At 34.5% G+C, this 26,209-nt stretch overlaps 4 protein-coding genes across 6 annotated transcripts; 2 read left to right on the top strand and 2 right to left on the bottom strand.

Annotated features, from left to right (window-relative positions):
• The first annotated feature begins 1,928 nt into the window (after positions 1–1,928).
• Positions 1,929–6,833, top strand: LOC105790162 (26S proteasome regulatory subunit RPN13). The gene is made up of 14 exons (XM_012617604.2): positions 1,929–2,057; positions 2,259–2,318; positions 2,437–2,529; positions 2,685–2,744; positions 3,367–3,405; positions 3,519–3,593; positions 3,673–3,739; positions 4,532–4,610; positions 5,092–5,210; positions 5,307–5,330; positions 5,821–5,915; positions 5,992–6,069; positions 6,157–6,211; positions 6,303–6,833. The coding sequence occupies exons 2-14, from the start codon at positions 2,280–2,282 to the stop codon at positions 6,434–6,436; spliced, it is 957 nt and encodes a 318-aa protein (XP_012473058.1). The 5' UTR covers positions 1,929–2,057; positions 2,259–2,279; the 3' UTR covers positions 6,437–6,833.
• A 615-nt stretch (positions 6,834–7,448) lies between these two features.
• Positions 7,449–11,155, bottom strand: LOC105790161 (G-type lectin S-receptor-like serine/threonine-protein kinase At5g35370). Of its 2 annotated transcripts, XM_012617602.2 has the most exons (2): positions 9,600–11,155; positions 7,449–9,512 (listed from the first exon to the last, which is right to left on the bottom strand). In XM_012617602.2, the coding sequence occupies exons 1-2, from the start codon at positions 10,059–10,061 to the stop codon at positions 7,551–7,553; spliced, it is 2,424 nt and encodes an 807-aa protein (XP_012473056.1). In that variant the 5' UTR covers positions 10,062–11,155; the 3' UTR covers positions 7,449–7,550. The 2 variants fall into 2 exon arrangements, with proteins under 2 accessions (XP_012473056.1, XP_012473055.1); XM_012617601.2 differs by having other exon boundaries at positions 7,449–11,155.
• A 107-nt stretch (positions 11,156–11,262) lies between these two features.
• Positions 11,263–13,076, bottom strand: LOC105790160 (protein WHAT'S THIS FACTOR 9, mitochondrial). The gene has a single exon (XM_012617600.2). It carries the CDS (start codon positions 12,987–12,989, stop codon positions 11,517–11,519), a length of 1,473 nt encoding a protein of 490 aa, XP_012473054.1. The 5' UTR covers positions 12,990–13,076; the 3' UTR covers positions 11,263–11,516.
• Positions 13,077–14,560: 1,484 nt separating this feature from the next.
• On the top strand, positions 14,561–26,000 carry LOC105790158 (uncharacterized). 2 transcript variants are annotated; one of them, XM_012617598.2, is made up of 25 exons: positions 14,561–14,728; positions 14,812–14,926; positions 15,029–15,091; positions 15,196–15,297; positions 15,424–15,592; positions 15,713–15,811; positions 16,265–16,414; positions 17,001–17,040; positions 17,268–17,325; positions 17,433–17,515; positions 18,101–18,199; positions 18,328–18,443; positions 18,572–18,690; positions 19,050–19,120; positions 19,234–19,339; positions 19,959–20,098; positions 20,247–20,405; positions 20,480–20,583; positions 21,629–21,804; positions 22,502–22,691; positions 22,807–22,906; positions 23,841–24,009; positions 24,532–24,614; positions 24,737–24,813; positions 25,432–26,000. In XM_012617598.2, the coding sequence occupies exons 1-25, from the start codon at positions 14,678–14,680 to the stop codon at positions 25,601–25,603; spliced, it is 2,811 nt and encodes a 936-aa protein (XP_012473052.1). In that variant the 5' UTR covers positions 14,561–14,677; the 3' UTR covers positions 25,604–26,000. The 2 variants fall into 2 exon arrangements, with proteins under 2 accessions (XP_012473052.1, XP_052490625.1); XM_052634665.1 differs by lacking the exon at positions 14,561–14,728 and having other exon boundaries at positions 14,866–14,926; positions 15,029–15,087.
• Positions 26,001–26,209: the final 209 nt, after the last annotated feature.

Raw genomic sequence — 26,209 nt, 5'->3', positions numbered from 1 at the left:
CTAAGGGTTTCGAAAATCATTTTTTGGGCCCCTAGGATCTATTAAATTTTAGGCCTCTGTATTTCGGGTTTGGACCACATAGGCCCACTGTAACTTGGGCTTTTAAATTGGGTCAATGTAGTGGACATTTGAACCTTTATTTATTTATTATTATTTTTTATCTGTTTTTGGTGTTTACTGGACCGGGCAATAATTAGGTGTTACAGATGGATTTGGTAAAAATCTAAAATCTTTAAACGCTTTGGGGTATAATTAGATTGATTTGTTTTTAATTTTGTATAATAGTCAATTGAGTTTTAGCTCGAATGGTATGAGTATTATTGTCAATGTAGGAGGTTGTGGGTTTGAGTGTATGGAAGGACATTATTTTTCTATTTATGGGTTGGGAGAGTTATGGGTAATTTTAAGTATTGCGCTAAAAAGAGACATAATTTTTATATATTACATCAAGACGTAATTTTAAGATTTATTTTAAAATACTTTTTATTCTAAAATAAAATTTTAAATGCACTTCTAACGTAAGTTAATATCTCAAACAAACATTTTAAAATTTGATTAATTGTGAATAAAATATAAATCTCTATCTTTTGTTTTTAGAAAAATAAGTATAATGATGATTCCTAAGATAAACCCTAAACATAATTAGTAATTAATAAGTAAATTTATAATTGGGGTTTCTTTAGATGAGCAGTCGTTTATTTCCAGTTAGGGTAAAAATAATGGTGGTGGTGAGTTAGTTACTGCAACAATGAGATTAAATACTGTAGCATTAGATAAAAAAAAGAACTAAACGCACCAGCGGCGTATCTAGGGGGCTGGCAAGGCCCCGGTCCCCCTAAAATGAAAAATTGTCTATTTAGGCCCTTTAAAAATTTTAAAAATTTAAATTAGTAAAGGTAAAGTTACACTTTGACCTCATCTAAAAATGATAAAAATTTGATTTAATCCTTTAAAATTTAAAAATTATAGAATATTATACCTCCCCTAACAAAATTTTATACCTCCCCCCCCCCCCTAAAACGCACTACATGAAAACACACTACCCATATAAATTGCCTTAATTTTTAATATGGGTTAACTAACCTAAACCCAAATTAAATATGTCCAAACCCTAGCTCACTATTTTGCCGCTTAAATGCAAAAAAAAAGAATAAAAAAATATAATTACAGTTTTGTATCTCTACTATTTTGAAATTTAAGATTTCACCTCTTCTTTAATTAAATATAATTTAATTTTTTATTATTATAAAGTTTATTAATAGATCCAAATTGATAACATAACATTTTATTTTTAAGGTGATAATGTGAATTTATTATTATTTGATTGCATAATCTGAACCACATGAAAATCAAATCGATCGTGTTCAATCTATAATAATTTACATGTGAATCGAATGCTTAAAACTAATTCTAAACATGATTCGAGTGATCGCTATGATAATAGTATTTAGTGATGCTATCGATTTGGATCTATTAAAAACATACCAAATAGGGTCAGGCAAGGTCCCGACTCCTAAGAAAAAGAAAATTTGTGTTTTAACCCATTTGAAATTAAAAAAATATATAACCTAATAAATAGTAACATTGTAATTCCCCTCTAAAACGATAAAATTGTGATTTATGATTTTTAGAAATTATAAAGTTTTAAACTTACAATAAAAAATATATTTTAATTATCCTAAAATTTTTAATTTAATTTCGACCCTACCCTTAAAATTATTTCTAAAAAAGTTTATATCATAATTTTAACAATAGCAACTAACAAAGTTATCAACTTTTGATGAACTAATAATATTATAAAAGAAAAGAGGCTAAATTACATAAAATTAAAGTATGAAGCTTAAATAAAAAAATTATCATAATAAAGGGACTAAAACCATAATTAGGCCTAAATAAGAGTGTCAATTTCGTGATATTAGCAAAAGTTAATGCCTGAATTTGCAATGCCAAAACTCGGCCGCTTTTGATATACAGAATCTGAGCTTTCCAATCTTTACATGCAAGAGAAAATTTGATCAAATTTCTGCGAAAAATAAAGCTATATATATAAAAAGCAGGTAATACATTTGTGGTTTGCCTTTAAATCTTCACCGATTAAGGAAAATTTTTATACTGTTCAATTTTTTTTACTTCTGATTTAGGGTTTTGTCGAACAAATTCCGTTAATTATTTGCTTTTATTCGTTGTCTTGTGTCTTGAAATCAATTTATTGTTTTGTTTTGGGGTTCGGGTTCTTTTGAATTTGGTTTCTTTTTTAGCTATTGAAAGAAGTGGAGCTGATGGGTTCGTCTTTCGGTGAAGCTTTTCCAGCAATGCAGGTACTGTCTCAGCTAAATACTTTAAAATCAAATTTAGAGTTTTCGAAAAATTTTCCGAAATGAATTGATGTCTTAGGTTATCGTGTTTGAACTCAACTCGGCATTTATGTATTGGCAGGAAACTTTGCTGGAGTTTCGTGCTGGTAAAATGATGTTGGAAGGAAAAAGGGTTGTCCCTGATACACGTAAAGGGCTCATTCGCATAGCTAGGGTATTATCAATTAAAGAACTTTCGGTTATACTTATTATTTTTATCTTTTGGATTATATTAGTTTTATACATTATGTGTTTAGATAATGGAATTGTTATCTGTTTCAGATAATTTTTATCTGTAACTGTTGTGAGCTTACCACTTTTCTGTTCCAGGGTGAGGAGGGACTGGTTCATTTTCAGTGGCTTGATCGGACTCAAAATGCTATAGAAGATGTATCCCGCTTCCTATAGTTTGCTTTTGTTGTTTTACTTAAAATATTTTATTCTGTATGTATGAGGCTTGCAGGTTTTATCGCAGCAGTCTTTCGGTTTTGACTTTTGTTTTATGCTGCTTCTGATTTGGTAGCCTAGGAATCAATTTTGCATGTACGTGTCTGTGTATATGCATGCATTTCATTCTAAAATGTAAGTAGGGGGTCTTTTAGAGTTTAATATAAGTTCAGCATGTATGCTTGTTAACACATTGTATGTGTATACTTTTCATGTTAACTATTGGTCACATTAGTTCTATCTTCTCATCTTGTTAATATCTGGAATAGTTTGCTATGTTGTCCATCTTTGCTATTTAGAAGTCAGTGGCAATGTTGTCTGATAGGTCACATTGTTTTATTTTATATATATGTTTCCATCTGGTTAACTGATATGGTTAAGAATTGATTTTTAATTCTTGTCCTTTAATAGCTTAGTTTCATTGTTAATATTCAGACCTGTGATTAACCTTCTATGCCTACTTTACCCTGTTATTATTGCTTGATTCATAAAAATGTTAATATAACATGTTGTGAGTACTCTTTTTTCTTTCCCTTTCCCTTTTCCTTGACATGACATATTATAGGATCAGATTATTTTTCCCGATGAGGCTGTTTTTGAGAAGGTATTTAATTGTCTTTTGAACTATTTAAATCTTTTAAAATAAGTTGATTATCAAATTGGATTACATTAGCTTTTTTAAGTGATCTTGAATATTATTGTGCTTGGTTAACATAGGTTAATCAAGCATCAGGCAGGGTTTACATATTAAAGTTCAATACCGACGACCGGAAGTTCTTTTTCTGGATGCAGGTTAGGTTTGTTAATTGCTTCCTGTGTAGCTAAGTCTCTGCTATTTATTGCTAAGTTGTTTTCATTCTTATTCGCTCAGGAGCCGAAAGCTGAAGATGACTCACAATTATGTTGCGCGGTCAATAATTTCATCAATCAACCATTAGGTATAAATGGATCACATTTTCTGGTTTAGGGTTTAAATATGCATTCTAGTCATTAAGGTTATCCTTCTGCATGGATTGCTTTGGTATGTTTATAATAAGACATATTCTCTCTCTCTCTCTTTTTTTTTTTTTTGTTTTTAATTTTGTTTTATGGATTCCTTTTAACTTTAATAGATTGTATATTCATGCATTTATCCTGCTTTTAATTTCCCATATGAGTTATCTGCTCTTCCAATTTTGGTTTACTTGGTCCTATATTTTTGCTTTTATGGTTCCCTTTTTTCTATTATTATTGTTGAAACATCCTCATCATACTTTATGTTGATAAAATCATATCAGTCATGGCTTTCTTAGCCAGTCTCTGTGTGTGTGTTGGTTCCTGCTACTCTGATGTAAGCAATCACATCATCAAACATGGCTATCTTGATCATAGTCTCACACTCTCTCTTTCTCTCTTGTTTCCCTTAATTGTCATCCTTCACTCTTTAACTTTATCTTTTGCAATATATTTCAGTATCTAAAATTGGAAACCCCTGCATGCATAGATACCATATCTAGCTTTCTACCTCCCTTCCCTTCCCCTCCCCTCCTCCCCTCCCCTCCTCTTCTCTCTCTTCCTTTGTCTTAATATTTCAGTGTAACTCCTCATGTATCAAAACCGCTCTGTTAGTGGACTAGGCCTTCATACATTAACCAATTTTATATTTGAAGAATGACTATTTGCTCAATGTGGGTGGAATAGGGGGAGTTATCCAGAAATTGACTTTATTTTATTATTGTAATATTCAACAGAACTTGGTGTAGATGAGACTGATGCTTCTGAGCCTTTGCAAGCGTCTGAAGACATGGTTGAAGATGATATTTCATCAAGGTAAAGCCATTGTTATAAGGATACCCCTCATTCATGTAGAAAGATTACTATAAATGGTATTTGCAAACTCAAAATTGAAAAACTAAATGTTGTCTACTTTATTTTCAGATGTCTTGTGGTCCAGCCTATCCTATTCCTTGTGTCAGACATGTCAATGTTGTGAAACTTTATAATTAAAATTAGTATTAATAAAACAATATTAGGCATGTTGATGAATGCACTTACATGGTTTGTGGTCGATTAGTTCTAGAAATTAAATTTTATTGTTTGTAAAAATTTTAGGAAGAGAACTGAGATTTAGAATCAATTTTAAGATTGAATATATGAGTGTTGTTTTTATTGAAGTACCTGTCAGTTCCTCTATTCATAGACCTTGGTTGGCTTAGACCGAAAGAAAATTAGAAATTTGAGTTCTATTCTTTTTCAAGATATTAGGCACTTGTTCAAAATTCTTATGTTTTTATTTATCCAAACTTTTCAGAGCTGGAAACTTGACTCTTACAAACTTAGGTGCTGAAGCGATTAGTGATGTAACCTCTTCATCAGGGCCAGTTAAATTGGAAGACTTGCAAAGAATACTGAGCAGTATTGGTCCAGCAGGTATGTAGTTCATTAATTGCAGAATGCTTGTTACTATTATGTTATTAGATCATTTTGAGCTCTAACACCGTTGTTTTGTGGTTGTGTCTGTTGCAGAGGTAGCTGGTGAGCCAGATGGAGGTGATTTTTTTTTTTTTTTTTTATATTTAAGAGCATCTGGTAATATTGGAATTGAACCTGTTAAGTTTCTAGGGAATTTTTCTTTCTTTTTTATATTTTCACGTGTGAAGTATTTTTTTCCAATATATTTGTAGAAGTAATAATAAAATTGTAGTTGTGATATTATCAGTTTAAAGCTAGTGATTTTGCTTTTGATCCAATACTTTAACCTGCTAATGTAACATATTTTTAAGAGTGAGAGTAGTCTGATATGCAGTCCTTGAAATATCAATTCTGCTTGATGCTTCTCTCAGAGTTAAGCCATATGTGTCAACCTTTGTGTTTGTAGTCAAAGAAATTTGACGAGTCTATTATTTCTCAAGAGCTGTCCACTTTTGGTATTCTCAATTGATACCATACCGTTAGGAAGTAGTTTGATGTGAAATTTCACATTTTCTGTTGGTTTTTCTTTGACACGACTCCACCTCCTTCCCTTTTTTTATCTTACTAGGCTTGGGGTTGGATGATATTTTGAAGCCAGATTTGATAATGCCATTAATTGAGACATTGTCATTGGAAGAGCGATTAGCTTCATATTTACCAGAGGTATATAATTGTTGCATTGTTTCGGTTTTCTTTCTATATTTTATGTTCTCCGAATATGAAGTTATTGGTGTTTCAGGGTCAATGGACACCTGAGGATTTGTTAGAGTTGCTGCAGAGTCCTCCTTTCCGTCAACAAGTAGATTCATTTACCTACGTGAGGAATTAGAACCCACACTATTATTTGTTTGTAAATTCTCAATGCACTGTTCAATTTCATGAGGTTGCTTTCTCTCTGTTATAGGTACTTCGAACCGGACAGATAGATTTGTCTCAGTTCGGTATTGATCCAAGTAAATGTGAGTAGTCTGCAGTTCCAAGTAAATTTTAGTATCGGACATTGCGATGATTCTTCATGGTTAATTTATTTAACCATTCCTTTTTTTGCAGATAAGTTCACCGTTTTATCTTTCCTTGAGGCACTTGAAGATTCTGTTTCCAAAACTTCCGGAGAAACACAAGATGAAAAAGATGTAAGACCTCAATCCTGTAACCGTAATGACCCCATGGATGAGAGCAAGTGACGGAGATAATTTCATCTGGTATCGTTCCCATCACCCTCGTTTATCATAGGAGAGAATAGTTCATCCCTGTTTTAATTTATTCTTCTTGGTTGAGTGGGTGTTCTGGAAAAAAAACAAGGCAGAAAAAAGAAAGCAATGAAGAATGGAAATGGTTTATATTGTGGTTCAAAGTTTTAAGCTATTGTATAATACAACCCAAAAAACAAAAACAAAAAAAAAGAAAAATTTGTGTTGAAGATTAAGTGGATAATTTCTTGGTTTTTTTAGGACCATTTTTAATACCTTCTGAACATACACGGAAAGCATTGAATTGGTGAAAACATATAAAGGTCAAGTGTATGTTGGTCTGTTGGATTTTTGTTACATTCGAATTCCTATCAGTTTTTTGTGTGTTTTATTGCTCTATGGTTATGGTTTCCATTAGACCTGAAAATCGGGCTTGAGTCAATCTAGGTCTGGTCATTTTGGGTTTTAAATTTTCAGGTTTAGATCATTTTAAGTTTGGATTGTTTCTGACTAGAATCATTTTGGGTTCGTATTGTTGGGATTTGTTTGTTAGGGTTTTTGAGTCAAGATCATAGGTTTTTTCAGGGTAAAAGTGCCATGGAGATCTTTGTATTAGGAGTCAAATTACATTTTGCCCCCTACTTAAAAAAGGGTAAATTAGTTCTTGTATGTTAGATTAAAGTGCAAACTAGTCATTTTATTAAAAAATTCATCCATTTCTGCTATTAAAAATTGATTTCTGTTTGTCAACATAAGGTACACGTGGCATATTGGGCTATTTTGTCAACTATGTCAATATGTCAATTTTTAATAGTACGAATGGATGAAATTTTTAATAGAAAGTACCAATTTACTCTTTAGTTTAATGTACAGGGACTAATTTATCAATTTTTTGACTAGAAGAATTAAAATGCAATCTGACTCCTAGTATAGGGGCTTCTATGGTATTTTACTGCTTTTTCGGTCATTTTGAATTTTGTTGTACACATGTAACCTAGATGATTGATTGATAAGTTTTTAATATAGATTCAAGTATATAACATATTTATGTAATGATAAATGATTATAATGAAAAAAGTATAGTCCAACGAACCATTAGGCACATGAACTAGCAGTCATTTGATGACTGATGATAGTCCATAATGAACTCATTTTGCTCATTGCATCCATCGGTGGAAGTGGTCAATACTGAAGCATATCTTCCGCCGTAGATTCGCAAAAAGTTCAATGATTCAATTCTCGGCTGCTCAACTGGCAGACTCCCTTCCAACATGCCGACCACATTTGACATAGTCGGCCTCTGCCATGGTTGCATCTGCACGCAGCATAAGGCCACTTGTACAAGTCTCTCAACCTCATCACTCTCAGCCCTTCCGTTCAATTTTGGATCCACAAGCTCCATATATCTCTTCTGCTCATGCATTTCTAATGCCAGTAATGGGAAATACAGTCTCTTGAGCTCCGTACCCGATAATGGCGCACAAGGTTGTATGGAGAAATTCCTTCTTCCTCTCACAATTTCAAGTAAAACCATCCCATAACTGAAAACGTCGCTCTTTTCTGATATACCCGAGCTTGTTAGCCATTCGGGAGCTAGATATCCTCGAGTTCCCCTCAATGTCGTAAGAAGGTTCGACTGTTCAGGTGTTAGAAGCTTCGAAATCCCAAAATCTGATATCTTCACTTGTAAATTTTGGTGTAAATTTTCTTCGTGTAGCAGAATGTTTTCTGGTTTCACATCACAATGGATTATCTTGTGTTGGCACCCACTGTGCAAATAAGCAAGTCCCCTTGCGGTTCCGACTGCAATCTTGAATCTTTCTTTCCATTCGAGAACCGATTCATTATTGAAGATAACATGGTCCAATGATCCCTTGTTCATGTATTCTAATACCAGAAACCGTTGCTTGCCTTGCAAGCAAAATCCTTTCAGTTTAACAAGATTGATATGGTGAATGTTTCCTATGATTGCTATCTCAGTGCAAAAATCCTTCTTTCCTTCAACTCCCAAATTGGTGATCCTTTTCACTGCCACAACTGATTCATCTGGCAAAACACCTCTGTAAACAGTTCCAAATCCACCGCTACCGATTTGTGTTGTGAAGTTGTCTGTTGCAGTTGCAAGCTCCTCGTACTCGAACTTAACCGGTAAACCTGCAATAGATAGTAAATCGATCTCCATTGAAAATGAGGCTTTCGAGCCTAATCTTACTACTGCAGCTCTGGAATGCCATTTTCTTGTTTTCCACCATGAGAATCCTATAACAAGGACAACCAGTACAAGAGTCCCTAATGAAGGTATTAGGACCGAACCCAGTACTGAGAATTTATTATCAGTATCGGTCTTAGAGCTCAGGTTTATATTAGAAGATAGAGTCATGGCCTTTACGTAGCCTGAAAAGTCTTGGCCAAGACCAAAGGTGCTTGAAAAGATGGATCCGACATTGTTCCAAATCGGATAACAAGAACCGGAAGAATTTCCATAGAGAACCCCTAAGCAAGAACAGTTCCGAGAGCATAGCAGTTGACAGTTCAATAAACTGATTCGTTGACTTAGTGGCTCTATGAAATTCGTCGAGAAATAGTCTATGGCATCCCCTATTTCCATATAGGAAACCTGATTATTGGTTTCATTACCATAAGAATTACTGGTATTGCAAGCTTTAGGCAAAGTGAGCAAAGGATTAATTGGCACACAACCATCGATTCCATTGTGGAAAGCTGATGGGCATAAACAGGTTTCGGGCCTTTTGTCACCGTTGCAGAAACCGATTTTCTCACAAATAGATGGAGTTCTACAATTTTCAACTGGAATTTGTAAGTTCGGGATCAAATTGTTCCCATCAAAGCTGCTAATGGTGAACTTCCCATTGGACCCCAACTTTGCATATATAAACTCCAATCCTGCAGCATCAATAGGAGCCAATGGCACCTTAAAGACTATGGTTGAACCATCATCTCCGACCCAATATAAACCGCTGCCATTAACCGCCATGAAAGACATCAGCACATTCGACTCCTTGAAAGCTTGGTTATCCATTGACAACTGCCAATACGTCATCCCATTCCACTGCAAAAAAGCATCAGAACCGGTGAGCAAAAGCTGGTATTCACCAGCAAAGAAGTCTATACCAACAGGCAATCTTTGGCCCCTTACGAGAGTGTCAGTAGGGTAGTTGAAACTTTCCCATAACGAAATGTTTTGTTGATCAAGCAGAATGAGATTTCCCGAGTCATCAAGTTGAAGGAATGCAACAGGAGAGTCAAGGCTCGGCGTTGACCACACGATCTGATCGAAGTTATTGGTGATGACGAGTCCATTGGGAGTTAGCAAAACTTTGGCAGAATCTGAAACAGGTCTGCCTCTGTTAGCTGTCCATATGATGGTGTTGGTAGACGAGTGGATGATTGAGAAATAGAACTGAGGTAGCTGTTGGTCTGGGTAATTTGAAATGGCAGCTCGGAAGGTAGCGTTGGGAGATAGCAAGAAGGCACCACTGTTGTCAACCAAGGTGATGAATGAAGCAGTGAAGTTGGGGCGGATGGAGTGACTGTAGAGACCACCTGAGGAGGTAACAAACAACCCGGACAAGAAGACAAAGATGGAAAAGGCGGCCATATTTCAGACCAGCAAGATAGACGAGAAAACGCAATAAAACAAAGGTTATGATGAAGGATTGGGGTGCCTGGAAATCAATCAACTTACACTAATTTGACCACTTTTTTCATAAACGTGAACACTAAACTACTAAACTAGAAGGGTTTGCTTAAAGGTGCAAGTTGTTTCGAAAAATTCAACTTTAATCTTTTCAAACACAAAAGGTTCAATCAAGATGACGAAAATCTTCTGAAAAACAACTAATTATAGTTTGAATTCAAGAAACAAAGGGAGAAAAAGGCTTACTATGATGACTTTGACTACAATAATTAATATAATCAATATTTTAATTTGACTAAAGCATAGACCGTAATAATTGGGCAAGAAATGTTGACAAATATGTATTCCCTCTACTTTTGTTCATCTAATTGTTGACCCTCATAGCTTTCATCTTTATGATGGAGTCAAGTTACAAAGCCAACTCTGCCTCTTGGAGCCATTGGCCTGGTGGCTTGGAGCATAGCACAACCTGTAAAGTCTAGCGATCAAGTTCATCTTTTTGAGCTTCTCCGATATTAACATGTCTGGCACGTTGAGAACCATGTAACATTTTGACCATTGGAGCAAGATCGTGTGTATCTTAATTAGTTGATCAACTTTCAACCGAAAGGCATCGCATGTCAACTGAACAAGTATAAATTGCTAACCTAGAGGCTGATGCTATGTGCTCAATCCCAGCAGAAAACCGATAAACCACCATCCCGGCAAGCCTAATGCAACCCGTTGCAGGTAGATAGGGCCAAGCCCTAGCCATCTGCCATTGTCATCACCATCCCCGGCTCTTGGTATGTAAAACCAAAACTATTTTCAAAGCCTCGGTCATTAACTCCCCCATTAGCATCCAAGACAACCTCCTCACCTCCCCCGTTAACCACCATCGCCGGAGAAGGATGAATACATTTACTTCTCTGCTATCATTTAACCTGTATAAAATTGTTATACTTAAAACCACATTAACAGACTAACCAAATTTGACATCATAACAAATGTTGAAGACAACTGCACCATGGTTGATTTTTGACTTTTGAAAGTCTACATTTACTTTCACCTCAAATCAAAATGGAGAAGAAGTGGATTAAAACACCTTGTTTACTTGTAATTGTGCCTGTTAGAATTACATAAAAAGAAACATGCATGGAGTACTTAAAATGAGGATAAGGACTTAAAAGGCAACATAATATTATAAAATTGATTGAGTTTCAGACAATATGCTTCTAGTAAATTTGATAATACAAAGATAAACTCAACAAATTCTCAGCCTACTCATTTGAATTCCATCAAAAGGCCTTCATTTGTGGCTCAAACTGGTCATTTTGCCCCACTTTTTCTTGTCAAAATTCATATCAAAAGAATCAGAGCAAGTGGCAAACTAGGCCCAAAAGTTATTTTGGCAAATTATCTACTGCTTCTCTGATGTCAACTTGAAGATCTCTGTTGAGATCTCCTATGGACATTAGTAGAAGCATTTAGTGGTTGTGGAACTTTGGGTTTAGTCCTACTATGCCATCTTCCCATTGCCCTTTCACCTTCACCATCACCCAAATGAGTTTTCAAGTCCCCATTCTTCCTCTTACTTGTTGTTGTTGTTCTTCTACTAAGTGCAACAGCTTCACGAGAACCACGCCGGCCGCCTTTGAATTGATCCTCTTCCTCATCACTATCACCATTCTCAGTTTCTGAACCAGAAAAAGAAACTGAAAGTCCATTATTCTCCTCTTCACTATCATCATCACCAGCTTCCTTTTTGGATGCATTACTCGCTGCTTTCTTTTCTTGATTGGTTCCTGGAGACATAGAAATGTCTTTACCATGTTCTTTAACAGTGTGCATAAGATGAAGATACCGATTCCTAACGTTCATCAATGGATTATTCTCAATCAGCAAACCCCTTTTATAAGCCTCCTTCAAAACAACAGTATAAGTTCCAATCTTACTGGACAAGTAAAAAATGTGTGGATGGTGAAGCAAAACTCTCTTGAACCTTGACCTTATCCCCAAATATTCCCCAATACACAACACATCATCCCTCTCTGCCTTTTTAGCTACGAAAAGATTCAAAATTTCATGCAAAACAGCAGCTGCCCATTTATCAGATTCATCAGTTTTTGGTGAAAGATGAAGAGCATTCTCGTATGGTGAAACGTAAGGCAATTTCTGCCAATCATCCCACCATTTTTTCACCTTCTTATCCATCTCAAATCCCTTTGAAAACTTCACTGGAAATGCTAAAGGCATCCCTTTGGAATACCCAGACCCTCCTTCCATAGCCTTCTTTTCAAGAATCGAAACAGCCAATTCATCACTCCAACAAACCAATTCCAATTGACCCGATTCATTGGACCCGACGACCCGAAAGCAGTCAGGGAAATCCGGGACGAGGGTTTTCAAGTAATTTTGAGGAAGACCTAGATCCCATTTCAGTTTATCGAGGATGTTGATGGGGATTTTGTTCATTCTCGATATCATCAACAGTTTCAAAAGCCTATTAGCTACTAATTGCCTGTAAGAATCACTCTCGTAAACCAAATGCTCATCGGCATCGATATCGAGTACTTCTTGAGTCAACTTGATATGGGGGTGGATTCCGATTCCGCCGGGGAGGAATTCGTGGAAGACCGATGGGTATTTGCGGATGAATTCGATGGGTCGAGAAGGGATTTTGAGTGAGTCTTTGTTCTGAGAGATTATGGAGATGGGAAGGGACTTTGATGGCTCCGATTTGATGAGGTTCTTAACGTTTAGGAGTGGACGAAGGTTCTTCTCTCGCTCCACTGCATGGTCTAGGCCGCGGTCTCTGACGAATTTGACGGCAGTGGTGGCGGCGGCACCGTCCATGAAGGTCCTGCTGCCGCGGTGGCGCCTGTGTATAACGTGGTTCGGAAACTTCATCGGCGGCGAATGTAGAAATGAGAGGGTGAGCAAGGGTTTTGGAAGGGTTTTACAGTTTTTGAAGTTTAGAGCAAGGAACAGCAAAACCCAACACCCACTAATATATTTGGCTCAGTTTAATGTTAGCATTGTTTTAAAAACCGAATCTTAATTAAATAAAATATTTTAAAATTAATAAGTTATTTAAAAAATATTAAAAAATTTACAAACCTATTCAACAATAATTATTTTTAAAATTTTTCCAAATTTCAAATAATTTTTTTCACAAAAGCAGGTCATTTCAATCCTTTTGTTTTGAATCAATATACCAATTGATTCGAGATCAAACTCAATTAAGGCTTATTTGGATAGGTGTTTTACTTTTAGAGTTGCGAGTTTTTTTTTTGTCTCATGCTGACACTATTGCTGACACAATAATCTCTATACGAAATGCTGATATGAATAGAAAAGGAACGATTCAAATACGATCTGCTAACATCATTGAAAACATTATTAAATACTTTTACAAGAATGTTTTATCGATAACGTAAGAAAACATCGGGAAAGCAACAAATATATTTTGGTTTTAACCCTGCGACATAGACGGAATAAAAAAGGGAACACAAACCTATTCTAACTATCATCGCTATTTTTACACCAATCCAAGTGGCCTTTAAATGATTTCAGTGGGATTAAAATTATGGTAAATTGAATTAGAAGTCCTCAAGTTCTATCCAGATTTTAAATTAACTTTTAAACTTTAAAATATTATAATTGAGTCTTTAAATTATTAATAGCGTATTAAACATGTTCTTCTATTATTTGCTCATTTTAGTCATTAGTTTCGGTTTAAATGCATTTTGAATACGCGTCACACATATTTAAAATATATATTTATTACATAAACAACTTTATGTATTAAAAAATTAATAAAATTCAGAGGATTTTTTTAACACGTCATATCTAAATTATTTAAACAACAAATACACTTGTATTTGTAATTTAACTATATGTTTTAAATATCCTCCAGGTTAGATTTTATCTGAGAGTTAGCGCCCAAGCTAATTTACTAGGTAGGTAGAATGATTAAATTAATACCCTATTAATATTTCTAAGACTCAATTATAACGTTTTAAAGTTTGAAAGTTGATTTAAAATCTGGATATAATTTGAGGATTTCTAATTCAATTTACCCTATTTTTAATCCCATTGAAATTGTCTAACTAGTGATGTATGAACTACATTGGACTCGTCATTCGGATCGGTTTGATCCACAATTAATTGGTATATTAGTTTGGACATATTTTGTCATCATTTACATAGAATATATAAACATTGAGGCTAATTTTGTTATTATACCAGTTAAAATTATGTACAATTGATATAAAACATTAACGCATTGATTAATTGTCCATAATTGTTCACTTTCAAATTTGATAGGGATTATATTGCACAAATTTTTTTGAGAGAGACCATTTTGCTTAATGTTAAAATTTAGAGGGATCTGAAAGATGTTTTTACCAACTATTTATTCCCATCTAAAAGAATCAAACCCGAAAATGGATCCGAACCCGAATCAAATTGCCATCTCTACATTCGACATGTAATTCTTCGCTTTTGTCAACTCGTTAAAGGAAAAGGAAAAAAAAAAAAAAAACGAAATCAGAGGGTGGCCTGCGGCGTGTACTGAGAGTGAGATCCTCCGGGAAATGGAGATGGCTGGAATTAGATCTCTGCTCCTTGTATCTATGATCCTACTGGTAATTTTCAGAAGGATTTGATTTGTGTATTGATTTTATTACTTTTATCCGTGTATTGATTTGGGCAATGGAAATTGAATCAGTTAGTATCAATCGGCACTGTCGAAAGTCGTAGGAGTGCCAAGTCTTCTTCGGTTTTTTCTTTGTTCAATCTTAAAGAAAAGAGTAAGTTTTGGAGTGAGGCTGTTATACGTGGAGGTACCAATTTCTTTCTCCTTGAAATTACTTTCGAAATTTCTTTTCTAGGTTTTTGTTTGTTTGTTTGCTTAAAATTTTCTCATCCTTTTTTATTATTAACAGATTTCGATGATTTCGAAGCAAGCAGCCCTTCTAAAACGGGTGTTTATAATTACACCAAGGCAGGTAATTAGACAAATTTGTGGATTAATTTGGTTATGAATTTGCTCTAACATTTCGATTTCGGGAATTGCATTTTAGTTCATTATCTGTCTCTCTCATACTTTCAGGTAACATTGCAAATTACTTAAACCTTATGGAAGTAGATTCTATGTACCTTCCAGTTCCTGTCAATTTCATTTTCATGGGTTTTGATGGAAAGGGGAACCAAGGTATCCCAAACTTTTAATTTTCCTTTTATTTCTTTACTCACTACTCTTTTTTCATTTTCACTTTATTAATACTTGAATTCTGATGGTTCATTTCCTTGATCACTTTTGTGTTTTGTATGTAAATAGAGTTCACACTTCGTCCAGAAGAACTTGAGCGATGGTTCACCAAAATAGATCATGTCTTTGCACATACGCGAATTCCACAAATTGGAGAACTTATCACTGCAGTTGAAAGAGTTATCATAGATAAAAAGCAACATCACCATTTTCCTGTCATCAGCCATGTAAATTACAAGTAATAATTTGTGTCCTTTTTAATATTAATTTGTTGCTGATTTATTTACATATCATGATTTGTTTCCTAGAAGCTCTCAAACTAAAATTTTTATATAATTGTAATGGAATTTCCATGCAGCTTCTCTGTCCATGCCATTCAAATGGGTGAAAAGGTGACTACTGTCTTTGAGCGTGCTATCAATGTTTTAGCCCGCAAAGATGATGTTTCTGGTGACAGGTGAAACAAGTCATGACCCAAATTCTGTTTTGTTTGATTTTTTTTTTAGATGGAGAAAATAAAATTATAGATTATTGCTTTCCCAATACATTTATAAACTTATAGAAGGTTACTTTTTAAAAAAAATTATAGGAGGATCTACCGATGCAAGTCAATTCTTCTGTTACACCATTTGGACCAATTCTAGTATTGTTTCTACACTGTGCGGCTTTAGGATCCCTTTCTGTATTAGCATGCTTTTAAAGATAATTCAAATCTTGAGAGGAGGAAAACATTCAATGATTGAATATTCTGATGGGAACTTTCTATAATTAAATGTTCGACCTTTTCAGTCTCCTTCTGTGGATTATTTTATTACACTGTTAAATGTCTCATCAATTTCTACTTTTTTTTTTTTTTTTGAATCTCATGTCTTTAGCTTTATTCAGTAATAATATGACTAATTCTTGACAGGAATGACACTGATTCTCTCTGGCAAGTAGATGCAGACATGATGGATGTTCTTTTTACTAGCCTTGTTGAATACCTTCAACTTGAAGATGCATATAACATCTTCATTTTGAATCCTCGTCGTGATTCTAGGATAGCTAAATATGGCTACCGGTGCGTATTTTAAGAGGAAATTTCTCTTTTTTATTTTTTCTTTATGTTTTTAGGTCAAGCAAAACCATAGTTGTAAAACCATCTGTATGAACTAGCCCTCCCAACTTCTGCCTTTAGTTCCAGCTATTGCTTTTAACATTTCATGGTTCCAACATAAACTAGTGTTGCTCTACCTTGTAGTTTATTTTTTGGATGTTGCAGTAGACTGTATAAGAACAGAGTAGAAAGTATTATTTAAATTTAGATTTTTGACTAGGACAGAAGCATCTGTTTAACATAGAACTATTGGTGACCGGGAAAACCAATTTTAGTTGTGAAGGATGGACCGGTTTCTCAAAGCAATCATTTGATTTATGCATAAATTATTTGAAGCTGGTTTTGCCTAAAATTCATTTTGTGGAAGTTATGATGTAGAAATTACTATTTTGTAAACTTTACTTACTCATTGGCTACGCTGCACGAGAGATGCATGTCTTTTAGGCTAATTTATACCTCAACTGATTTATATATTTTATCAACTATTCAGCTTTTTATTTGTTTTCAGTTTCTTTGTTGAAGTCTTACTTTAAAAAAAATGAATTGGCAGGAGAGGTTTATCCGAGTCGGAAATAACTTTACTCAAAAAGGTACTTACGGGTTTCTTTGTTTCTATATATGTTCCAGTTCCATTCTCTTTGTTTATTAGTTATCAGCTTTGAGTTTTATTTTAAAATGTAATTTATTATCTTGCTGTACTTGTTAACTCTTTTTTCTTGCCTGGTAAATTTGTAGCAGAGTACTTCTTACCTCATTATTGTCTTCCCTGGTACATTCATACTTGGATTCCTGCTTTACTTAAACTTTTATTTTTCAGGATAAGGACCTGCAAAGTAAAATTCTTCAGGCAGGGAATACTCCAGGAAATGTTCTGGGTATGAAATTGACTGGTTCTTATTTTCTTTGTAGTTGTTTGGATTCTTGATAAAATTTTCCTACTTGTTTTCTAGAATTAATATATTAAGTTGCTGAATAATTGCAGCTCTTGATAATATTAAGAAACCCTTGTATGGAAAGCATCCAATGGTAAAGTTTGCATGGACAGTTACAGAAGAAGCTGACACGGTATGCCCCTTGTCCTAATGCAATGTATTTGTGTAATTACTTTGGTTTTGATCTGTTAATCTGAGCATATTGGTCATAAACTTGCTCTACTAATCCCAGTATTTTAACTAGTTCTTCCTTGATTCTTTTTATTGTATTATTGTGGATATCTGGTGTGGGGAGTGTCCAATCTAGAATTTTTTTCTACTTCAATGATGTAGGGGTCCACTACTTAATAGCATGGTTCCACATTACATCTTTGTGGGCCCTACGCAATTCAGTATTGTGATTGGTTAATTATACAATAGGAATTGTAGGCCATATTTTCTCCTGGTTATGACCTTAAAATGCACTTCATTCCTTAGACTTTAACTTGGTAATCTCAGTTATTTTTTGTGAACTTGTAATACTGGTTTCTCAGTGTCGATAGCTGAATATTTACAGCTAGTGCCAAAAGGATGCTGGAAAATTCAATTCATTTTAGAGTAAATTATCATATGTGTCATATCATTTTGTTGTTCACAAAGAAGCTACTGATTAATTTATTAATTATTTCAATTTTTTTATTAATTTATTAATTTTTAAATTTGGTTGATGAACTTTTAGGTGGAATGGCACAATATTTGCTTAGATGCACTGATGAATGTCGAGAAGTTGTATCAAGGAAAGACCACTGCTGAAATAATTCAGAACAAAGTTTCACAGGTACTTGGTTTTTTTCTTTCACATCTTTTCTGTTTGATGCATTATCAATATGCGTTAGACTTTGAAAAATCTGCATAATTTGTTTAACATTTTCCTTTTGTTAATATATGTATGATAAATATCTCAAGTTATTAAATGGGAAGAACGAAGATATGAAGCTTCTTCTTCAAAAGGACTTAAAGTCCGGGGACTTCAACGACTACCATGAAGAATGTCTAACAGATACATGGATTGGAAAGGACAGGTTCCAACATCTAAATATCCTTCTCTCCCCCCCTCTCCTTTGCTCTCCCATTTACACTGCAGTACAGAGAGAAACACAAACAAAGGATGTTCTTATATGTGTATATGTTATTATTACAACTGTATCAGGTGGGCTTTCATCGATTTGACTGCTGGACCTTTTTCCTGGGGACCTGCTGTTGGTGGAGAAGGTGTGCGAACAGAATTAAGTTTGCCTAATGTGGGAAAGACCATAGGTGCTGTCGAAGGTGATATTAATGTGCTTGCTTGTTATCTGTCAGTAATTTCTTTGACATCTGTGTTTGCTATTTTTTTTGTTAGTATGGTGATTTTAGTATTGGGTTTTCACTTGTCAACATTGATATATTAGTTTATTATGGCTACCAAAGTTTAGTGGAATATTTTTCCCTTATTATGCTTGATATCTTTGTGAGAACTGGCTTAATTAATTGGGATCTGTAAAATATTTTAAATCTCATGTGTCAAATGTCACTAGATTTTACAATATTGTGCTTTTCATCACATAGTGCTCTGTCATTATTATTATTGTTGTTATTGTTGTGCCCTTACCCCTTATCTGAACTTCTGTTCTCATTGTGGCAAGTAGAAATTTCCGAAGATGAAGCTGAAGATCGCTTGCAAGATGCAATTCAGGAAAAGTTTGCTGTATTTGGTGATGTATGCTAGCTATACATGGCAATTGAAGCAATGATACCATGCATTTGAAGCTTCTCTTTCTATTAGGTTTATGCAGTTTCCTGCCTTAATTGACTATGCATTTAATATTGTAGAAAGATCATCAGGCAATTGATATTCTTCTGGCGGAGATTGATATCTATGAGCTTTTTGCTTTCAAGCATTGCAAAGGAAGGAAGGTCAAGCTTGCTCTTTGTGATGGTACTGCTCATGTTATTTATCTCATTTCTAATTTTCATTTTGTGGTTCCACTTTTGGGGAAAGCTTCCAGGGGATTCATGAAGTATTTTGCTTGGATTGGGGACATTATCATATGCATCCCTTATATTGGAGGATTATACCTTCTTTTAGCTTCCAGTTTGGGGTCTTTAATATGCATCCAGCAGAGTCGCTTTAAGGAACATGAAGAGTCAAAACAACATAGGTTATTAGGGTAGTTGGTTAGTGTTAAAGCAGACCATTCTTATCGAGTTTGTTTAATTTAAGATTTATTGGTGTCTCATGCTTTTGCAATGAACTTTGCTTTTGAGTCACTTATTTTTTTGTTACAAAGGAACAATATATAGTTTGAAGGGTAACATTGTTCTTTGAGATTTTAACTGCCTAAATGTTTATCACATATTTAATTTATTTAATGGTTTGCCTGTTTATTTGTCAGGCCGTGAACATAAAAGATAATTGTTTTATAGAAAATCAATATCCTTTTAGTCTTAATATTGTCTTTTTGTACGAGTTGAAGTGCTATGCAATTTTATATTCTGCAAGTTTCTAATGAAAAATATGGGGTAAGTTTCTCCACTTACAATTTTTATGATTTCAGAGCTTGATGAGAGAATGCGGGATTTGAAAGATGAGCTTCAGTCATTTGAAAATGAAGAGTATGATGAAAGCCACCGTATGAAGGCTGTAGATGCTTTAAAACGGATGGAGAGCTGGAATTTGTTTAGTGATACTCATGAGGTATGTTTATTTCCTTGAAGAAATGCCAGTATAACATTTTCTTTAGTACTTGTAGGGATCATCTTTAGTAACCACACTGCTATTCAAAATATGGTTGTCTTGAAATCCGACAATTGCAGTTCTTTGGAATTGAGTTGTTTCTGTGCAGAAATTCCAAAACTACACGGTTGCTCGGGATACTTTCCTTGCACAACTTGGTGCAACCCTGTGGGGATCTGTGAGACACATCATATCTCCTTCAGTTGCTGATGGTGCTTTCCATTATTATGAGAAGATATCGTATCAGTTGTTTTTCATTACAAAGGAGGTATGATGCATGGAAAAAGTTTTCAAGGATCATTCGTTAAAATACTAAATTTTCTTTTATTTTCATGGAGACAGAAAGTTAGACATTTTAAAAGATTGCCAGTGGACCTAAGGGCACTCCAGGATGGGCTTTCCTCTTTGTTGATACCTTCACAGAAAGTTATGTTCAGTCAGCATGTGTACGCATTCTGAACTATTCTTTGTTTTATTTTTCCTTTTGTTTTTTTCCCGTCCTAGAAAGATAGACACATGGTTGTCTTTTTGTTATACACGATCCGTTGTTTCTTTTAACTTTGTAGGAAATGGAAGATATGAATGGAAGTAAGTTTAAATTAAATTAAGAGTAATTCTGTATTCTCGGAAATGGGGATTAATGAGGAGTTTTGTGATGATGATAAGATAAGCAAGAACTTTTTGGATTGCAATTACTGATTATAATTGCCATCTGGATTTTGGTTATGAGTAGACATATTCATGATCCTTGAATAACTTCATCACTTATGGGTGATTTAAATTGTATTTGGTTTTTGTCATTTATAAGTCATTCATTATCTTATTAAAACAAAATAATAAGTACTTGAATATGGATTGAAAACATAAGGTTCTTTATAAACTAATAAATATTAATTTATAATTTATAAATAAATGAATAATTTATTCATTTACAATAATATTCTTTTCCTAGTCTTATAAGGGTTTTACACTATTTTGATAAAGAAAACTCAAAACTACAAATCAGACTATCTGACATTCTAGCAAATTGTAAACGGCAAAAATTCCCTTGATGCTCAAACTCAAGAAACATACACCAAATAACCTTCAGTGCTAACTTGAAGAAACATAATTCTCAGACTTAAGCCTTATAGATACAACAAATGAACAAAGTAAAATCTGAGATAGTTTGATCTCTCGATTAGCTTCCCTGCATTCTGCATGAGAGTGACTATAGCTTAAGTTTTGGGATCCCAAATCCTCATCCATGAGAGAGTCTACCAAATCCTCACCCCCAGTTATTTCACTGAACCCACGTGGTGATGCTGCCCATATTCTTCTATATCTTTAGGTCTGCATGAGATGCTTCTGTGGAAATTCCATGCATCATTTATTTCTATTCCAATGTTATTGAAGACTTTTTGTTGTTTTCTTTTTTAACTTTCTTTCGTAATAGTTTTTTGGCTTGTAAATTTGGTTCCTGGCTGTACTAATTTGTTTTGCAAATTATAGGTTAGCACTTTCAGAGGATCCTGCTTTGGCAATGGCATTTTCTGTGGCGCGACGAGCAGCAGCTGTCCCATATTTGCTTGTTAATGGAACATACAGGAAAAGTACCCGTTCCTATATTGATTCTTCAATTCTCCAGTATCAGTTGCGGAGGCTGAATACTCATGGATCTCTCAAAGGTCAGATCCGTGTTCATAATGCTTGCTGGAAAACAAAATCCTTTTTTTGGAGCTGTCATTTTGATGACTACCTATAGCAAAATTAAGAACTCTTTATCTTGATAACATTGATATGTTTCATTTGTATTTGAATCTGAATTTAGCTTCTCTCTGTCTGACTAATTGGCTTTTCTAAGAAAGGAAAAAAAAACAAGGTTGAAATAGTTTTTATTTTTTCATTTTCTTCCAATGGTCGTCATTCTAGGTATTCTCAAAACTCTGGTATCAGTTTCTCTGTTTTATTATCAGTCACTGGTTCTTAAAATATTTGTTCCTTTATTTCACAAGCATGAATTCTGTAACTCCCTTATTCCTAATTAACTCTTCAACATTCTATTTTGCAACATCTTACAACTTTCACTATTCCTTTTTTGAACATTTTTAAATTCTTCAGTTCTCTAATTTGAAAATAAATTTCAGCAATTATTTTTATGTTTTTGGAATTTAAACCCATTGAACATCAATACTATTAAAACAGACTTTTTGTTCCTAAATTTGTGTGCCAATTTAATGTGAACAGTATATGGAATTGATGGTGTACATTATGTAAAATCATGATGCCTTGTGTATCATTTTTGTCGCTTGTAGGAGCCTAACTAAACTATTGTTGGTTTCATTTCTCATTTGGATTTAACATTGCCCTTAATTCTTCATTCAGGATCACATGCTCATAGCCGTTCCACTCTTGAAGTTCCAATCTTCTGGTTCATTCATACCGATCCATTATTAGTGGACAAACATTATCAGGCCAAAGCGCTTTCTGATATGGTTATTGTTGTCCAATCAGAGTCGTCATCCTGGGAAAGCCATCTGCAGTGTAATGGAAAATCCCTTTTGTGGGATTTGAGGTTTGTGATTCTGGCATTCCTTTCTCTTCCAACCAATAAAAGGAGGGGTTTCATCATCCAATCAGAATGCATTCCTTTTGTGTTCTACTGATTTTGTTCTTTCACCTGGATTCAGGAGACCCATCAAGCCTGCTTTGGCTGCTGTTTCTGAACATCTGGCTGGTTTGCTTCCCCTTCAGCTTGTCTACAGTCATGCTCATGGAACTGCAATTGAGGTTTGATAGTTTAGATATACAACTGAAATCTTACTTATGATTACGTAATCCTGATGCTTGCAGTCAATCTTAACAGTCAGTCCTTTTAAATGTTTACAATTTAAACAAAGTGAATAATGATCTGACTGTTCCTTTTTCCCATTATGCATGGGCCTGGTGCGGTTATGCTTGTTTGTCATTTTCTTTTTATTTTCATCCTTATAAATTTTATTTTATTTTAGTTTCTCTACTCTAAAACTCACAGACCACAAATGTGTATATGCATGCATGGATGCAGGATATTTATGCATATTAATGGCCCTATTTTTGTTTGTCTGCTATTAGTGACATGTTCTGTTTCAATCCCTCTGAAACATGCCTCAGAAACAACAGATCAGATACAGGATGTATGAACATGGCTTTTGACTAAGATGAAGTCTGGTATTTGATAACTTTCAGAAATAAGTAGTGTATCTGTCTTCAGTTTACAATCTGATATAGGTTCACATGAATTTGTATCAACATCTGGTAACTTTTTATAAAAGAAAAGAAAGTGTAGCAATTTCTCCTATCATTTAATAACATGTGAGCTACAGGTTCAGTTAAATGAAATCCCACTATGAGTAAGATCCTGCAATAGTAGCTCCAATGGGGTATCCTAAGTGTCGCTCTCCTTACATGACAATACATTGAGAACCTAGTGAACCCACCTGAAAGGAAAACTAACATTGCATTCTGTTCTAGATATGTGGATTTCAATACTTGATAAATATCTGGGATGCACTATTTCTGCATAAACTTTGATTGTTCAATGCATATTATGTCATGTTGACTCAACATGTGAGTCCCATGTACTTACAAAAGGCTGACATTTACAATGAGGTGGATATAGCATGTTGGCTGAGACAGGTCGCCCTAAATAATTTATGCATATTTTGTTGCTTATAATTTACAGGATTGGATATGGTCCGTGGGATGCAATCCTTTCTCCATTACTTCTCAAGGTTGGCAGATATCAAAATTTCAATCAGATACAATTGCTCGGAGCTACATCATCTCAACTCTTGAAGAGTCGATAAAACTGGTCAATTCAGCCATGCACCTTCTACTTTGGGAGCGTACAAGTATCCTTTTCTTGTGGCTTTTTCATAACCCCATAGACTTGGGATTTATGTTGCTTCAACTCAAGTATGGTTGTGTATAGGTGCGTGTATGTATCTAAGTGTCTGTCTAACCTGTCAACTATAAGGAGCTAAAGACACAGGAGGCATACAGCTAAAAGATCTGAAACAAGGATAGTATCGGGGGGATTCGTCCAAATTTTTTATTGAGATATTTGATATATCTCTTATAGTAGTTTAACATTTTCTATGAAAATAACATTTATTGTTAATGTTTCATTTTTGAGTCTTCAAAAGAAAGCTTGGGATTTAAGGTATAACCATGGCTGTGGGATTAAAGCCATGACTGCTCCCGCGAAAAAATGTTCTGCTGTTTGATTGGGTTCCTGGTCAACTTCTGATGCTGAAAAATCTTCCTGTGGTTTATTGTGTTCATCTTTTGAATTAAGATCTGCTTTTAGATTGTTTTCATTCCCGACTTGTTAAAAATGGAGTTGCTACAAAGTGAGACTTAACCAATAGCAGCTGAGAAAACCTTTAAACACTTCCAATCTCAGGAGCGTGAGCTAGTGAACAAGTATAATTATGTTGTCAGCTTATGGAGAAGAGTAAGTGCATTTGCTTATTGTCATCGTTGATGTTGTTATTTGATTAATTCAATTAATGCCACATTGTATTGTCATGATGGTGGTGACTGTTTATGGGTTAACATGCATTTCTCCTTTTGTAGATTTCAACTATTGCTGGTGAATTGAGATACACCGATGCCATGAAACTGCTGTATACCTTAGAGGACGCAACCAAAGGGTCTGTTTTTGCTAAAATTTTCATTTTATTTTGATGCCCTTCTGTTATTTGGTTAAATTTCAAAAATAGTCTTGCAGATAAATTCAGATCATTGTTTTGCATTCAGTAATCTTGCCAGAGCTTCTAGCAACTGATGCAATTTCTTTCTTTGAGCATCTAATACATTAATAAGTAGTGTCGTGAAATTCTTATGAAAAACTTCTAGTTTTTGTAAAAGACGGTGTTAATGAAACCCCTGCCGAGGAAATGAATGGAAATCTTTTCTAACATGTAAATAATGGGAAAGAAATGAGGTGAAGCACATAAATCTCAAGTAGCAAATATATTGTGCAGTTGTTTTGTTGATGAAGATGTGGACTTACTGTTGTATCAATTGACTGAATTCATAGTTGGTAGCAACTTAATATTATGTTCGGTAATGATTTTCCAGTGTTCCTCAATGCGCTACTATGTGGTAATATCTTATATCTTAAAATTAAGTTTTTGATGGTGTGATATTTCTGTTGTACTGAAAATGACAGGTGAATGTGATTTAAATTCTTTTTGATATTTCATTGGAGGATGGTCCAATTTTGTAGGTAATATCCTTTGATTTCTTAAATCTAATTTTAAATGCAGGTTTGTTGATCAAGTGAATGCAACCATAGCCCTTCTTCATCCGATTCATTGCACGAAAGACAGGAAAGTGCAAGTAGAGTTTGACGCAACAACAATACCTGCTTTCTTGATTGTTTTGGGTATTCTCTATCTTGTGCTAAAACCTAGACGACCAAAACCTAAGATCAACTGAGTTAAAGTCATGGTTGCAAAAATGGTAGCAGTAATCGGCTCAAAGCCTTATTGTAGACCATCTCACAAAGGGCTAAAAAATTTTCCCCCGCGATAATCACACAGGTTAGCATTCACAACAACAAAGCTGTACTAGAAATGATAGCTTCATAAAAAGAAGAGAAAGTGGCAAAAATGGTGAAGACATGGAAAAATATAGTTTTGTAGTTGTAAGGTTTTGTTGTACTGTTCTTAAAGAGTAAATTGATCTGAAAATTGACATTAGATGGCCAAATTGTAGTGTGATGGATGATGGATGATGTTTAAAAATCCGAAAATTGTGGGAGCATTTAGTGTTAGGTCTTTGTTTTGAGCATTGAAGGCAAAGTTTGACATGAAATACGAAGTTGAAAAGTCAATAGTGTCTGCTTCTTCATTCAATTTCAGCTGCTTTAGGCTTTCCAATTGCTGTAGGGAATGAATGATATGGTTGGTTGGTAGAATGAGATTTCCTCAACTTGCTTTTAGGGTTGAGATAAAAATCAAGAAAATCAAAAATCGATTTGAGTTGTGGCTTTTGGTTTGGTTCCGATTTAGATTTTGTTTTTGGCACACATTAAAAAGAGAA

Source organism: Gossypium raimondii, chromosome 8 (genome assembly GCF_025698545.1).
Source record: "Gossypium raimondii isolate GPD5lz chromosome 8, ASM2569854v1, whole genome shotgun sequence".
NCBI classification, from domain to species: domain Eukaryota; kingdom Viridiplantae; phylum Streptophyta; class Magnoliopsida; order Malvales; family Malvaceae; genus Gossypium; species Gossypium raimondii.
Note: the sequence above shows the minus strand (reverse complement) of the source record. Positions and strands in the feature narration are given on the sequence as shown.

Excerpts from the sequence above, each read along its gene's own strand:
- LOC105790162 (XM_012617604.2), top strand. The coding sequence starts at position 2,280 with ATGGGTTCGTCTTTCGGTGAAGCTTTTCCAGCAATGCAG. Across the intron at positions 2,530-2,684 it reads GGCTCATTCGCATAGCTAGG|GGTGAGGAGGGACTGGTTCA; the intron begins GTATTATCAATT and ends TTTCTGTTCCAG. Across the intron at positions 3,594-3,672 it reads AGTTCTTTTTCTGGATGCAG|GAGCCGAAAGCTGAAGATGA; the intron begins GTTAGGTTTGTT and ends TTATTCGCTCAG.
- LOC105790158 (XM_012617598.2), top strand. The coding sequence starts at position 14,678 with ATGGAGATGGCTGGAATTAGATCTCTGCTCCTTGTATCTATGATCCTA. Across the intron at positions 17,516-18,100 it reads TTACAGAAGAAGCTGACACG|GTGGAATGGCACAATATTTG; the intron begins GTATGCCCCTTG and ends ATGAACTTTTAG. Across the intron at positions 24,010-24,531 it reads TCTACTTTGGGAGCGTACAA|CTGAGAAAACCTTTAAACAC; the intron begins GTATCCTTTTCT and ends AACCAATAGCAG.
- LOC105790160 (XM_012617600.2), bottom strand. The coding sequence starts at position 12,989 with ATGAAGTTTCCGAACCACGTTATACACAGGCGCCACCGCGGCAGCAGG.
- LOC105790161 (XM_012617601.2), bottom strand. The coding sequence starts at position 10,061 with ATGGCCGCCTTTTCCATCTTTGTCTTCTTGTCCGGGTTGTTTGTTACC.